The following is a 16550-nucleotide window of genomic DNA, read 5'->3' as shown; positions in this document are numbered from 1 at the left end:
TCCAGTTTAAACAGACAAGACAGACAGAGGGTGTAAAACAGAGACACAGAGAGGGAAAGAGATTCTTTCATCAGCTACGCAGGGGGCACAGACCCATGAAACATATCCTTATTTACAAAAATACCGTGCAACATTTCTCAGTCCCTGGGAGTTCATACCAACATACACAAAAACTTAAATGAGGGGGGGAAAGAAACAAAAAAAACCCAGCCACAAGACAGAAAGAAAAATAAAATTCAAGTTCAGATAAAATGACAGAACTCATAAAAAGTGATCAAGAGAAAGGGGAAGAAGATTTCCTCATTACAGTAGAAGAAAGGGTTTCAAAAGGTTGACTGCAGTTAGGTGGTGCAAGAGTTACAACTACAGGAGAAAGGGAGGGAAAGAGAGGGAGGAGAGAATCCATGAGAAGCTGAAATCCTGAAGGACAAGTTCAAAATGGATTCAGAGATAAAGAAGAAAGCCAGTAGAGGAAGGGAAAACAAATTGCAGACTAAAACAAAGGATGGGGCGTATTTACTCATCCAGGTGTCTGGGTTTTTCTCGTATTTTAATTGCGATTTTCCAAAAGAATGGAAAATGAATTTAGTGTACAAGTGCTCTAAATAACTTGGCATACCAACTCAGCGAAGAAAAACAAATCAACCTAAAACCCAGTAACAACCAACCCACAAACCAAAATATTCTCCAAAACTACAACATCCAGACAACTTCAAAAACCTGCTGCAAAGAGTACAGCAGTCCTCCTTCAAGAATATCCAAGAAAATGGAATAAGATTGGGCAGAAGTTGCAAAAGCTATTTCTTTAGACAAAAAATGTTTAACTGTATTCTGATTACCTTCTTTTCCACCTCCAAAAATTATGGGAACAGATATTATTAATGATGTAAAGTCATACATCTGGAATTGTTACCAGTGTTGGTTTTTTCCATGCAGCCCGTGTTGGATACTTGAGTAAACAAGAGATCAATGGTCAGCTCTTGAACAACAAACACAGGATGGCTGCATTAAGAGCCTTTACAAGCACCTGATTAAGAATGCAGAATTCTTGCAATAAAATTCAATGAGTTACTTATCAGCAGTGCTGTAGAGGTTGGAATAACTTATAAAATAGCTTTATAACCCAGAGATACTATGAAACATTTTCCAGAATCTGACAGGTTTTGTGCATAAGCCCACGCAAACTTCTTGGTTGAGTTGATCTTAGCAATTTAAGTCCCTTCAGACTTCAAGATCCTAGAACAATCTGAGCCATTTTTCAGAAGCTGGTATAAATGGCAAGAACTTCTTACTAATTTCTCCCTGTTCACTGAACTCTGCATACTTCAGTCAGCTTTACAGAATACTTCCCTGCTGGCCCAGCTGCATGAGAAACCAAACTAGCATAAGCAATCAAACTGTTTTCAAACTTTAAAACAGAAAAGGCTAACATGTCCTATTCATTTTCATATATACAGCTTATTTTTAAAAAATCACTTTCTCATCCTGGATGATGGGTTTGATTAACTGCGTACTTCTTACCAGCCCTTCACTTGGCTTGATGTTTGTAAGCTGGATCACTTCAAGATGGGCAGACTGGGAAACCAGTGGATCAGAAGAGAGCGAGATAATGTGATCACAGACACCAGAGAGAGTTTTACACTAGAAAAGAAAAAAGAAAAGAAAATGTCACAATAAGCATACCATTGCTAATTATTTGAATGTCAATATACAGATTAAACCATCACTTATTTCAAGTACATACAAGGCAGAGGGGGAAAGGCCTCAGGCAGCAATACAATACAAAATACATTATCTGTGATGACCCTGAACTAACAGCACCAGACCAGGGAAGAACAGGAGGCAAATGCTTTTGTATCTGAGCAGTGACAAAGAGGGGTTCCCATGCACTCTGAAGGAAAGGTGCCCTGCTCAGGCACACAGGGAATGTGTGGTGACCTCCAACCCCCACCCTACCCAAATCTTTTGCAAAGACAGTAAGTGCCTCAAAGCCCCCTAACTTCCACTGAATGTGCAGCTGTTCAGCACAGATGAAAATCAGGCTCTTAATGATGACAGGTAACTCCCATTAACTCTGAAGTTTATTCTATACTAATAAAACACGCTAATTGTCTTTGGACTGCGTTTCTCATGTTCTACAGCTGCCAAACCTGATTTACTCTTGCAGACATGAAGATTATATATAATAAATCACCATTTCACAAGGGGATAACTCTTAAACCAGTTATTGTTGGCAGCCTCTGCAGCAAGACAGAAAAAGTTTCTAAAAAGGATGAGATTGTGAAATTGGTACTGTTTTATCTCCTGATCTCTCACTCCCTGAGCACCCTCTTCTCAGAAGCAGGAAAGCTGTGAGGTTTTCCTATCATTCTCTGTAAGACAGTGATTCTTGAGAGTTTCAATGTTTTCCAGGAAGTCCCCTTTCAGCAATTTTAAACTATTTCTCTGTTCAGGTTTCCAAACGCATCTTTTGTCAGCAAATTCAGGGATTAGGACATTCTTCTGGTCCCAAAACTGTGGGCATCTCCAAAATCAATTAAGAATCAGATTAACTGCTCTGAAATTCAAAAGAGGAAAGCTAACCAGTCTCCTCAAATGACTGAAACACAACTGCACACAACTGTTGCACCAATTAATCTTCTAAGATTCCAAAGTATAGTTCTTACAGTAAAAACTATCTGCAACAATCCTATGGAAAAATAATGTAAAACTGGATATAACCTCCTGCCAAATCACCATTTTAATTCCAAATGGCAAACTACAAATATCTTATGTAAAAAGGAAAATTTTTAAAAAGTGATAAAAGAAAAAAAAAAATCCAGTGACAGTGACATCTTAATCCTGTTACAGACCAGTAACTGAGATTTTTCTTCTCTTAAATGTATTTACAAACAGTTGAAAGTTTAGGTTTGTATACAGATCACTTATTTTATTAAACAATAATGTTTCAGGATGAATAAGCAAATCAGAATCAAATGTAAAGAAGACAAAATTTATATTACCGACATGACCTTCTTCCAGAAAAAAATACTACTTTCAGGCACAGCCAAACACACCACCCTTCTACTTTTTCATGATGCAGAATCATTACTGAACACAGAAAGTCAAGAAATACATAAAATGAGCTTAAGAATTGTTTGCGCTTTACCTGAACTACAAAAAAGTGAAAAAGAAAACTTTATTGAAATTTGGGCTTCTTTGATGGCTTTTGGCCCATGAAAACTGCTTTGAGATAACATTTTTTAAAAGGTAAAATTATATAAAATTACATAATAAAAACGAAAGCTTAGTTTCCTGCTTATTTGGGGTTTTAAATACAGTTTTGGCATGTTATTTCTATTTCCATCTTGTAACTGCACTGACAATTATTGAAAAATTGCTTTAAAAAATTACATAGCACTCAGCTATTCGTGCAAAGTGAAGAGATCCGCATTACAAATTATTCTCTGCAGATGAAAATGGAATTTTTCGTATCTCTTTAGACTCGTATTCACCCACCTATTCTTCCTATTAATCTCCTCTAAACCCACTAAATTTATGGGGCTCTCAGGAGTTTCAGAGAAACTTGTGTTTATAGTGAATTACTTTTTTTTCTCTCCAATTTTCAACTGTTGCATTGCAGAGAGATGCCAAAGCACACAGAAAAAGAGTGTTCCTACCACCTAACACAAGGTATGACATTTCACAGATGTGGCTCCTCATTAAAAACCACGTTCTCAGCTGCCTTGACAGATGATGAGGAAAGGAGAGGAGTCGGGCAAGTCCAGGATGTGGCATGGAGCAGCAGCCTAAGCTGAGATGCATTAAATAGCTCCCTGGAGCAGCTGCTCTCCCTCTGCCTCCCCATGACAGGGGTACAGACAGTCTATACAGTAATGCCTATGGTGATCAGCATTCCAGTACAGTTATACTGGTTGCAATCCTAAAACAAGGTGGTATGAATATTCCCCAAGAGGAGCTCTGGGAGTATTGGGTTCCAAAATCACAAAGTTGCTAGGATAAAAAATCTGCCATATGCTTCAATGCATTTCTAAAACACTATTGTCTTTCCGGTCTCTCAGCTTTCTTAGATATTCCCACTGCAGTCCAACAGCACATCATCCCTATAAACTATTACACATTTAAATATTTTCATTAAATATCCCTTGGTTAAAGAGTTGAACTATAAGTAGCATCAAGTACCTCTCTGTCTTATGTTAAAGGCAAATTTTCATGTACTCTGAGCTTGTCCAGAGGGAGCCAGGACAGCAAGGAGCACACACGTACACAGCAGATATTCTCTCCCCACTGCAAAGGCAGGGTATGTGGGCCCTCACTGGAAACATGTCCAAAGGCTGACACAGCCCAACTAATGCATTTTTCCTTGCCTTTACTCTCAGGAAAATCTCATTCACAGCTCATGTTGATAATATGCTAATCAGCATAAATCGGCATACAAACAAGACAGTCAGTTCACCAGGTGCATGCTTCCTCCCCATTAGGCAACTGTATGGGAAAAGACCTTGGACCTATTCAGTGGATCAGGGCCTTCCAAGGCAAAGATGTTGCCATGTGGCACTCAAAGCACTCAAACACTGCACTTTTTCTACTCATTTTGTTCCTAGCAATTTATGAACACGTTATTTCTCAGCATAATTACTCAGGACAATCTGTATTGCAGGCATGTATTTTAGTTCCACTAAAATAAGATGGTAGTCACCTTTTCCCTCAAATGGTAGTTACCTTTGGAGGCTTTGTAAAACTACACTTCTGATTATGAAAACATTGTTAATGAGATCAGGATCCTTTACTCTTTGTAGGTGTTGATTGCCTGCTGCAGTGCAGTATTAGTTACAGTAAGATATGCAGGAAGCTGAGCATCCAACTGCTCCCACAAACATCAGCAGGCACTAAAAATTCCCAGCCTTTTTCAAGCTGCACTCAGCTCCCAGTGTGCAAGGTATCTGTGCACAGGGAAAGGATTTGTCCAGGCCAAAAAAAAAAAAAAAAAAAAGCAAGTTACAAAAGATTAACTGAGCGAAACCAACAGATAATTACATTTTCTCCTTTTGTCACATCATCCCTGTTCTCACTATAAGCCTTGAAGCAATGATTTCAGTTCTCTTTTGCAGTAACTCTTCACTGCACTTCAGTAATAAATTCTCCTCTCTATTCAAGTGACACACTTATAATTGCAGATTGAAGCTACACCACAGTCTTTATGTGCAAAGCTAAATGATTCAAAGGAGAACAAAAAATATCACCACACAGCACCTTGTTTGGTAGAAATTCAAAGGGAAACATTATGTTTCCCTCAGTAGGCAACTACTTTATGCCTCAGAGCATGAAGAATGACAGATAATACTTATTTTCTACCTGAATTTTTGGACTGTAAGGTACCAATTTCGAACAGCTTTTCCACAATTGCTCCTTCTTTCAGCCAGGGGGATAGGGACACAAAGGTGACTAAATTAGATTTGCATCTGTTCCAATACTCTGTAGCTACTCCAATTTGTGCTGGGAAAATGTCTGTGTTCTGCAGCAGAGTGAAGCGCCCATGGACACAGCTTCAGGGGCCTTCCCTCAACCCGTCCATCCGCAGTCTGTTCAACTCGGGCAGCTCTAGGGTCACCAAGAATTTCTGGTCAAGCAAACAGACTTAGGTTTGTCCCTGTCCTTCATTTTGCCCTTCATTTTACCCTCGCAGGCTAGTGACCAAGTTTAAAATCTATCTTGCCAAGTATTTGCAATACTGAAGCATCCTGGCTTAAACATGTTGGCAGGACTGAGGGCAAGAAAAGCACCAGCCTCCCTCATCAGCACCCTCACCTATGGCATTTGAGTGAGGGATAGGATACCAGTAAGACATATGGACTTTCAAGACTAAAAGTAAGAAAAAATGTCCAGGTAATGTTAAGCTTAGTCTGTTGTTTTAGTTAGTTACAGCTGTCCAAGATGAATGAAGTTTAATTAACTTAAGCCAAACCAAAAAATTATTAACCAATTAACTTCAGTCCAAAACAACTGTTATATTGTACAGAACATATCAGTAACTCCAGCAGTCTTAAAACCAAGCAGGCCTGAACATGCACTGGTAAATATACGAAGTTTAAACAGTGAACTATATCTTCTTTTGGATGCAAAAAGAGAAGCTTCTATTAGAATGAAGCTTGTTCAATTCAACTTACAAGGTGTAGACTCCTGAAAGGCAGAAGGTGGTTACTTTATCTTTTTTTTCTAAGACTGTAAAAGTGATACCTTTGACAATGTATTTTTAGTCCATTATATTTCTATAACAAATATTCGAATATAGTGGGCAGAAGCAAATTATCATCACTGTGGTTTCAACAAGGCTTTTGGAAAAAGAGAACATTTTGATCCATTGCTTGTTCTTCTCTTTTTCAACTTAGTAACTCTTTTTAAATTTACATAGCTCATTTGTTTTTCAAAAAACTTTTGACAATTAGCTTCTCTCTGCAGATTCACTTTCTACTGTTTTCCAACTCAATAAAATTGTATTTTCTTTTTTGCAGGAAATGCAGCCTAATTTTTAAAAAGTGAAACTCCTTAAGAAAATAGTCTTTTTTCTTATGGAATTAAACCAAAACAGTTAAAAGAAAAAATACGAAAATTTTCCAGTTAACACTTATTATTAATCTGACTGAAGCCTGGCTTCTACTTTCTGTAATTAGTTCTTCTAGCTTTGCTCTCCCTTCAATACTCTACTGCTTCACATGAATTAATCTGAACTGGATATTTCCATCACATACAGCCTTGAACAGCTGGATGGAATCAATGAATTATTCTTCAAACGTTTTAAAGCTCCACTCAGACATTTGCAACAATTAACTTATAATCCCCCAAATAAGCAGATATAAAATGATAGCCTTTTAAATTGAGCAGTTTTCCAAATATTTTATCATCTCAAGTTAAATCAATATAAAGATTTTAAATATGAACTAGCAAGAGCATACTAATTTTCAATTTTGAAGCCAGCACCACACCTATGGCTTATCCTTTCCTATTTAGGCCCAGTGTATTTTAAAACCTATTCTTCTGAAATTAGTATTTTCTATTGCCATCTACTTCTGTTGGTATTATTTTCTAGTGCTATTTATTTTTTGTTTATATCAAGAAATTATTATTATTATTAAACTATTTATTTATTACATTGCTTACTTAATAAAAGCCACCCTGGAAAAAACATACTGAAAAATGAAGCAGCAGAAATATGAAGCATTTCTCATTATTCATGAATATTTCAGAAATATCAACATTTTAATAAGCAAAACCCAACACATTATTCCTGTGTGGGTTTATGCTTCTTATTCCACAGAAACCAAGTGTTTCTGTGAACGAAGTCACAGGAAAAAAACCCCAAACTTCAAGAAATGTCGTTGTCTTTAAATTAATTTTTTCAACACTCCTACAATTCTAGGACAAAAAATTATACAACAGACATTTTTTCCCCAGATACACTTTGAAACTCCATTTAGAAGAAATAAACAAGTTTAAGTAGGTAATTTCTTCTTAAAACTTCATAATCTTTCAATCAGACCTTTTCCTTTTAGATACATTTTATGTGTTTAGTCGAATAACACAGATTAGTTTACTACCTAATACCGTAAGTGACAATCAAAATGCTTTTTTAAAGCATTTGAAACTCAACTTGCTTGGAGCAAACAAAATTATTTCTGTCTTGAATATAAGCTGAAGCTATAGAGTTCTGTCTCCGCAAAATAACGTCTTAAAATGAAAATACCTGAAAAGCTAGCATGTGAATACATTAATTCACGTTGACACACACTATCTGTGGACAAGGTGATTCAGCAATCTCCACATGCACACCCACACCATCACTTCTGAAAAAAAGAGGGCATTCATTTGCTTTTCAAAAAAAATTTGTGCTGTTAGAATATAAGCACATGAACTATTTTTTGGCCCTACCTACTTAAAACAAACCAATCAGTCATTTATTTGAGGATCCTGCCTTCTTCACGATGCTGTCGAGGAAGACATGAAGACTCAGTGATGGGTTACCTTTGGAGGTTTCCTTGTTTGCACTTCGATAGTGGAAGGATGGTCTCACATCCCCACTGTGCCCATCCATCCTCTTGCTCCCTGACTTGGCACAAAGCAGGCTCACTCCAGGGGAAACAGGGCAGCATCCCCACAAGAGATGTGTGTTTACTGAGCTCCAGCCCTTGAACCACAGCAGGAACCAAAAAACCCCCCTGTTCACTCTGTGTACAATGGAGGTGTTCAACATAGTCACTGGACCACCAACAATGTGCACTGGAAAAAATCTCCTACTCTGATCCAACAGTGTGCTCCTAAGGCAGTAAATATCCTGGTGTCCTAACAAGTAAGAGTACACAACTTTTCTTTAAGTTATATATTTTTTTCAGATCTGTAGCTCTAGTTCTTTTTTACTTATGTGAGAAGAACTCTTAAAATTTGACTTTAATCTTTAGTAAGAACAATACCTTGCAATAATCATTTCCTCAAGGTAATTGCATGAAATGCTAATTGACTGTAAGTCATTTCCTTTCACTTTTTTGAAAACTTCTTTCCTTGTGTCATAAAGAGAAAGTGGTACATTAAATGACACGGGATGAGCAGGTTTGAATGCAACTTCTTGTCTAAGTCACCTCAGCAAACACAGCTCTATGTTTTATATCTGATTATTTAAAGGCAGCTGGATGGGATGCTGGTCAAACACCACTTCAGATGGGAAATCCACTCTGAAAATGGACTTGGAATATCATGATCTTGGGATTTAAAAAAGAATTTACTTTCTGTCCTACAATATCTGTGCACGTGTCCTCTCAATCTTTCCTTCTACATCTTTCCCAAAATTTACTACTATTCTTTTTGTATCAGAGAACCTTATTTTTACTGTTGGATTGCTCCCCCCAGATTGTCTAATGGGCTAAACCCACAACACCTTTTTCTCTCTTCAAGGAGAAGGGTTAGAGGGAATTGTGACTGCTTTCAATTCCAATTCTATCATCAACCTTTTCCCCTGCACATGTAAAAAATTAACTTGCAAACTAAAAATATGACCTCAAATGCCATTTGTTTAATTATTTAGTCAAAGATTTACATCTTTCACCACTTGCTTTTGGTCAGTCTTTCCCCCATCAAATCCCACTGATCAGCTGATATGCAACATGGTCAGAAATTATCCAAGTTACATGTAATACATATATTCATGCTTAATCCTCATATAGTCATGTTTAATCCATGCAGGGTCATTTTTAATCCATGGCTTCACTGCAACATTCAACGCTCTGTTTGTGTTCATGTTTTCTTTCAAGCTTCAGTAGTAATCACAGAGCGTACACTTACACCTATGTCCACCTGTGACCACAGTGAAGTTACTGCAGGCTAAAGAAATAAACCTACAAGAGTCTGAATAATGTAAGATAACTTTTGAAACCTGTCTCGATTCTGTGCATTCATGTATCTCAAATTAATCCCTGTCAGTTTCTTCAAAATTGTCTATTGATGACTGCACAAAGTGATGCTTCATATGCTCTAAACCTGGCAGCTCCCTTTACAATCCTTTCTGCTAATTTGTACATGGTATATAGTGTATAAAGAACATGTCAGAACTCTCAGCTCTTACAGAAGACAACAAGCATGCTTTGAAAACCAGACTATATATACAGATTTCAAACTTACAGCACTTCAACTTTTGCCAAGATTACATAATAAAAGACTTTATTACTTAAATACTTGCAGACATTGACCTAGCATAGATGACCATGTCAGCCTCACTAATTTTGCTAATTGTTTATGTCTCACACCTGAAAAAATGTCAGCAAAACTTAAAAATACAAGGAGATTTTTTATTCCACATCACTGTGAAACCACAGCATCAAAATCTTACAGAATTCAGCCTGCCAAGCATTTCATATGGGTACACTATGAATAAAATAAATTACAAAAAAAAGTATTTAAAAATTTACCTAAAGAAATGCAGTATTTTCTTGCTTGAACTCCGGTAATAAGAATAGTAAGATATCAAAACCTACGTGAATATGAAATAAGCTAAACTAATTCATTACTCACCCTTAAAGAGTTTATCTTCACTTCTAACTTTTAGAAACAAGCTGTGGGTTAACTTAATACTCACTAAAGCTCAGCCACAATATGAAACACAATTTAATACCTAAAACTTGGGTGCAGCTCTCAGGCAAGGTTTACTCAAGCTTTTGACTCTCTATGCACCAGCCTTTCAAACTCATCATGTTTTCTGATGCCCTGATAACTTCCATCTGCTTTATTTACTATCAGTAGCACTACAGATTCTGAGAAGAGACCATTGTATTTATGCTGAGAATTTAAAAGGAAGCATTGCATTAATTTTCCTACCATTATGTTATCTCCAGGCTCCTATGGGGAATAAAGCTGTATAAATAAAGCTACATCACTAACAGAAACATATAATGATTTCATAGAAGCCTAGCAACCATCTCTTTCAAAAAAATGCCTTTTTTAAAAATCACTCTTCTAATCATGGTTTACAAATAACAGATGGGCCTGAGCCAGACAAATACAAACCCTTTCATAGCTCCTGACCTACTGACAAATAGTTCCATACATTCACTCAGTCATACCCAGTCTAGTTGGTTATCACACTGGCACTGCATACAAAAAGCACAAAATACACAGCTCTAAAATTCTATGTGGTCTGTACAAAATTTGTTATCAGAAATCCAAATAGTACTCACCACATGAAGAATTTTATTCTCTGTTTCATATACTGTGCAATCCTGAAAAAGTAAAGCAGAAAAAGCAGGTTAAATCAGTCCAATCATTCTCCCTCCCTTGAGTTATCCTTAAAAGAATTGAACCGAATTGCAAAGTCTTTAGGATGAAACAAAATATTTCAAAGACTTAGAATGGAAAGAAAGCACTGAAATGAAAGGAAATACTGGTAAAAGTTTATACCTATTCACTAGTTCTTCTTGTTTCCTTCCCTGAGACAGACAACACTCTCTCCACTTTACATGCTTTTGGCACATACCAGTTAGTCACGTGTACACCAGACAAGTGCCTTCCACCAGCCATCCCTGAGCACGGACAAAAATGACCTGCTCCTACTGATAACACTGGAAAACAAGGCACCAGCAACAGTCTTACGGGACTGAGATGAACAATTCATGCTCAGCTGAACAGGAATTTTTGCACACTGCTGAAGAAGGGAAGGAAAACCTTGGTGCAGGGGGAAGAAGAGTTAATTGTTTGTAACACACCGTGCAACAGGAGGGAGGAGAAACACCGCACACAAAGCACAAAGGAAACTTGAGGCACACACAACCTGCTGGGACTGCGTGTACATTCTTGCTACCTCACACAGCATGTGAGGCAGCTTCCACAAGCAAGACTAACAGATGGGAGGCTGGGACTGCAAAAGTTTTTCTGACAGTCCAGAATCTCAGTGGATATAAGGAAATGGAATTACCAAGGCAGGGAGCACATGATATACAACCAATATTGGTGAAAGAACCACTCTTAAGTTCATTCAGACACTGTAACTTTATGTTAATTAGTGCAAGCTCTGTTTAGAACAGACGCTTTATATCCTATCTAACAAACCACGTGAAAAATGTGACTAAGTTTCATGTTTACAGTCTCTTTTTAAAATCAACTTATCCTGCTAGAAAACCAACTCTGTTATATGCAACCATTTCCAAAAAAAATGAACTTTCAATCCATGAAACTTCAAGTGTTACTCAGGCAAGAAAAGCCAATGTGTTCTTAAGCTTTGCATAAAGCCACCTAAGCAGAAGTAGCAGGTTGATCAGGGAGCATTTTCCTAATAACAGCTGTTGGCATTCAGGAAACATTTGCCAGTAAGTACGGCCGGAAAGAAAATCTAACACATTTAATTATATGCAGACATCAATGAAGTATTTGCAATCTTAGTAGCAAAACACACATTTCATTGTTATATGTGGGAGGGCATGTAACATTTTCAATCTGGATACATCTATTTTCTGCATGGTTACTTATGAATCATTTTGCAAAAATAGCAGGAAGAGATTGCAACATTTATATTAAAGCAAAAATGTGTTTTCAAGCAGACATAATAATTTCATTGCTAATAGGAAGAGTTTACTGTAAGTTTAAATGCTCAGTTTAAAGAAGGTACTGTTTGAGTAGTCTCACTATTAAGGGAAGAAGGATTCTGGGTTCTCAAATGCTGTAGTGGTTTATGACAAACAAGAAAGCAGTGAACAACAGAGAAATACTGCTAAATCCTTGAATTGAAACTCCCCCACGATCATGAAAGAAGCTAAAGAAATATGCTTCTTTCTGACAAACCAAGACTATATATATAAAAAAATTAAAATATTTCTTAATCCACAAAAGATAGTAAAACAAGTGGAAAACTTCTCAGGCATCCAGTCTATGAATAGATTCACCCTGAACTTCCCTCCTCAACACACAATTCCCTACAAATCCAGGGTCTGGGCAGAGGAATTGCTAAATGAGTTCATCACATAGCAACAGAAGATTGTTGATACTACATCTTCATATTCAGGCAAGAGAAATATCAACAGTTCAGTAAACCATAAAAGACAGAAAGACTGGAGGACAGCAAATGCAATGCTTAGGTAAAAAAACCAATTCCAAAATACACTTTTTCCATACACGAATGACATCCAACTAAACATATCTCAAGCATGAACTCTGGGAAATGTGCAGGAATGTCAAGAACCATGCTGGCATAGCCCAGAGCAGCCCTGAAGTCTAGGATTCAAAGAAACCTAGGAAAAGGTCACCGAGCTGATCCCTGCAGCTCGTTTCCACTTCCTGCAGCCATCCCTAGAGATGAGGGCTGAGACTGCTTCTGAACAACCCCAGGAGCAACAGCCACATGCCACTTTCTGTCATAGGCAAGAGTTTATTCCCCTCTTGCTGCCTTGTGCTTTATCTTTAAGCAGGGACTGAAGACAACTGTGCCCACCCTGCACAAACACCCCTTGGGTGGAATGGTAAGCTGACTGCTTATTACTGGGGGCCTTTACCATTTACAGTTACTGCTTTTTCACACCCATTTCATTTCAACTAAAAGAGCTTAAAGCACTTGAGAACTATAAAAAGTCTCTAACTATGCAATTAGAAATAAATTTTTATTCTCAGCAGCATACCACCCACACCTGGAGAATGTCTCTTTCTTCCATACAAGCCTGTATCTTACTCCTGAAAGATTTTCTTTAGTATCTGTTTAACTAGGGTTTCAAAACATTGCAATTAAGGCAAGAAACAGATCATATGCAAGTTTAACATCAACTTTTTTTCTACTTTAGAACAGCAAGAACACACACAAAAATCTGCAACCAAGCTTTACTCCTACACAAGCTAAAAATTTGCTATTCACTTAGTTAAACCAATACTGTGATTACCCCTGAACTGAAACACACAGCTAGAGTGAGGAGGAGATATATTACTTCTACCTGTTTATTCTCTGAACTTTGCACATATGTTCACTGCCATCCTATACCTGAAGCTAGGTTATGTGATATTCTAACCAACCAACCAAAACTTCAGCTGAAATGCTATAAGGTTATCTTCTAATTGTGGATTATTTTCTAAAACATTAATGACACAGGTTGTTAATAAAGCAACAAAAGAAGCAGTGTTAATTTACTTTTCCTGAAGACATAGTCGAATATTGGCCATTAGTAATTTAAGGGAAGAAAATGGGAGAGTATCACCCACAAGAGAAAAGAGAGAAATAAAAGGGAAATATGATGAAACAACTTTATGACTACTATCAGACCTCCATGGTCACTCTTTCCAGCTCTGCCTCAGGCATAAAAATGGAAAAAGTGACCTTTGCCACCTAGCTGGAACCAGGCTAAAATCCTAAAAAAAGAGAAACAAGTGGTCCAAAACTGTAAGGGAAAAAAAAAGCAGTAAGGGAGGAAGATAAGAGCAGCAAGAACAAACTACACAAATCAAGGAGAGCGTTCTTCTGTGTTTTCAATCCCAGTATAATTTCAAAACCTAATTTTAAGACTAGCAAGACCTACACTACACTGTAACTGAGAGGCATTACTTAGTTCTTCCAGAAGCTCTGACCTTCATAACCACAATTTTGCATTGTCTCTACAGAAAAAATTGTATCTGCACAGATGCTAGCATATTGTCACAAGGAATAATTGCTAAGGACATTTAAATTAGATCCTCTGAATTAGACAGAACTGACTGGTGACAATGCTGCAAAATGTACACATCTCACTCATCCCACCCGAGACATTGCTGGAACAAATCAGACATGAGACAACATATATAAAATACAAATATCTGTAGACTTTTTTTCAAAAGCAGTGTTTATGATGCTATATTTTTCCTTTTTTTTTTCTCCTATCTATTACCACCTTCTTTTTAAACATTTGTCTTAGTATCTCACAGAAGTGGGGAATGGGGTCAGCTAATTATATTACCACTTTTCTTATTCTTTGTTTTCTTTGGACCCACGTTGATTGAATCTCAAATCAACTCAAAATATAAACTACTGAGATACTACCTGCCAACTCACCCTACTGCTCCCATCTCCCACAGTTAAAAAAAAAAAAAAACGTTCATGCAGTTCTCCAGTACTGTAACTGTGGAATAAATATCCTGCAGAAAACATTTCTATTTTTGCATCTGTATGATCTGGTTTACAAGTCCAAGTTGGCAACCTGTCAAATTACCTATTGCAATTACTTGTCAAACACTTCTCTCAGGATACTTGCAGGCTATAATCTTAAAACTTTCCATCACTATTACCACTACTTCTACTACTACTATTATTCATGGTTTTGCCATGTATTCCAGGCAGCTGATGCACTGCACTCTTCATGGCAGTCTTAAGTTCCTGTTACTTCAGAATAAAATTATGATAGTTCAGAAAATGAAATATATACACAGAAATAATGAATGGATACAAAAAAAGGGAGAAATGCAGAAATATATGCATTAGATCTTTCAGCAGTGTTTCAGCATTTCTAGTAATCCTTAGATCAGAGTGCCCAAGAGATGGCATGGACTCCTTTCACTGTATTTTCTTGTTCAGCAGAATGCCTTAGTTGCTCATGTATATGTAGTCATCCTAATTTATTTTTTCTACAAGGCAAGGCAAATTCCTCGGCAGAACTGATAGAGAAGCAGACTACATGATTTTCAGGAACAAATCCCAAATGTCCCAATTCTCAGGTAACATATTAGCACAAAAATGTCCTTTGTAAATTCATATGATAATAATATTGCCTAAAAGCAGGCTATATGAAGAGCAAGACCTTGCCACGAAATCATTAATTCTCTAGGCAGCTTTTATGATGTTTCTGGTGGAGCTTCTTCACTTATTTCTTCATTTATTTTTCTCTGCAGTCCAACTGAATTTACAGGAAGGCAATCTACATGTGTGTGTTTGTGAATGCTGCGCTGTTTTTTCCAATGTGCTCCAGATAAAAATGTAGATAATTGTGTTAGGAATACCATTTAAAAGAGTTAGTAAAATTACCTGGAAAATGCATGAGCAATCCCACTCATCTTCCATGTCTAGTTTTAAGAGGGCACCAGCTAGATTTTACATATTGCTTAAAAACAGATGTCTGATAGAATTGTCACCACTGTTTTTAAAGTCATGCAAAATATTCTAAGCTATGAAACTCCAGTTTTCTAGTTGTAACAAAAGTAATGAATTACATGATTGCTTAAAATAGGGTTCAGACTCTCATGGATTGCCAAACCTTTGGCATAAAACTCTCTTGAGCAATGTAGCCATTGGTTGGAATTAAGCCAAGCCATCCTTTAAATCCCTTTGCATCTCAAATGGATTAGAAGTGTAACTGAATCCTTTAATAGCAGTCTAAGTCAAATGGATGATCTGTTGGTCTTGCTACTTAGCAACAATAAAAAATAATTAACTTGTGAATGCCCAGATCATAACTTCCAGCCCCTTCAGTCTCAGTACTGCAAAATAATTTGTTCTTGCTTCAAGGAGCCTGTTCTAGTGTCACTAGCTCTAGGGAATTTATGCCATTGGCTCTAGAAGGGCTCATTTGGTTTGAATTCTGCCCAATTCAGCTATAGCAAAAGAGCCACAAGACTGAGGTTTGCTGGAGTCGTCACTGAAGGTTCTCACAGAAGTTCTCAACAACAATGACAACAAAGTCTAAAGCTTTGCCAACACATGAAGGTGGCAAAAGTTTTATAATTTCTAGTGAACCTTCATTTATTATTATCCTTTATCATTTTTCTTGGACAAAGACACTGGTACATAGTTTCCAAACAGGTACAAGGATAAGACGGGTTGAGCTCATTTAGCCTTTCACTAATTAGAAAATATATGGAAAAGATATTTAATACTGCTGATGGCAGGAATAAACAATGACAGCTTTGAAACAGTAGACTTGAGTGATAGAATGGTTTGGGTTGGAAGAGATCTTAAAGATCATGTAGTTCCTATACCACTGCCATGAGCAGGGATGACAACGACACTCACTAGACCAGGTTGCTCAAGGCCCCATTCAGCCTGGCCTTGAACACTTCCAGGGATGTGGCAT

At 37.2% G+C, this 16550-nt stretch overlaps 1 protein-coding gene across 12 annotated transcripts in view; it reads right to left on the bottom strand.

Moving 5' to 3' along the window:
- Positions 1–16550, bottom strand: part of CNKSR2 (connector enhancer of kinase suppressor of Ras 2) — a 208597-nt gene that overhangs the window by 122984 nt on the left and 69063 nt on the right. For all 12 annotated transcript variants that reach the window (XM_032100802.1, XM_032100801.1, XM_032100804.1 and 9 more), the window contains exons 5-6: positions 10719–10760; positions 1522–1641 (exon numbers count right to left, since the gene is read on the bottom strand). In XM_032100802.1, coding sequence (XP_031956693.1) covers positions 1522–1641; positions 10719–10760 — 162 coding nt within the window. The remainder of the gene's footprint in view (positions 1–1521; positions 1642–10718; positions 10761–16550) is intronic.

This window comes from Corvus moneduloides, chromosome 2, assembly GCF_009650955.1.
Source record: "Corvus moneduloides isolate bCorMon1 chromosome 2, bCorMon1.pri, whole genome shotgun sequence".
Lineage (NCBI taxonomy): Eukaryota > Metazoa > Chordata > Aves > Passeriformes > Corvidae > Corvus > Corvus moneduloides.
Note: the sequence above shows the minus strand (reverse complement) of the source record. Positions and strands in the feature narration are given on the sequence as shown.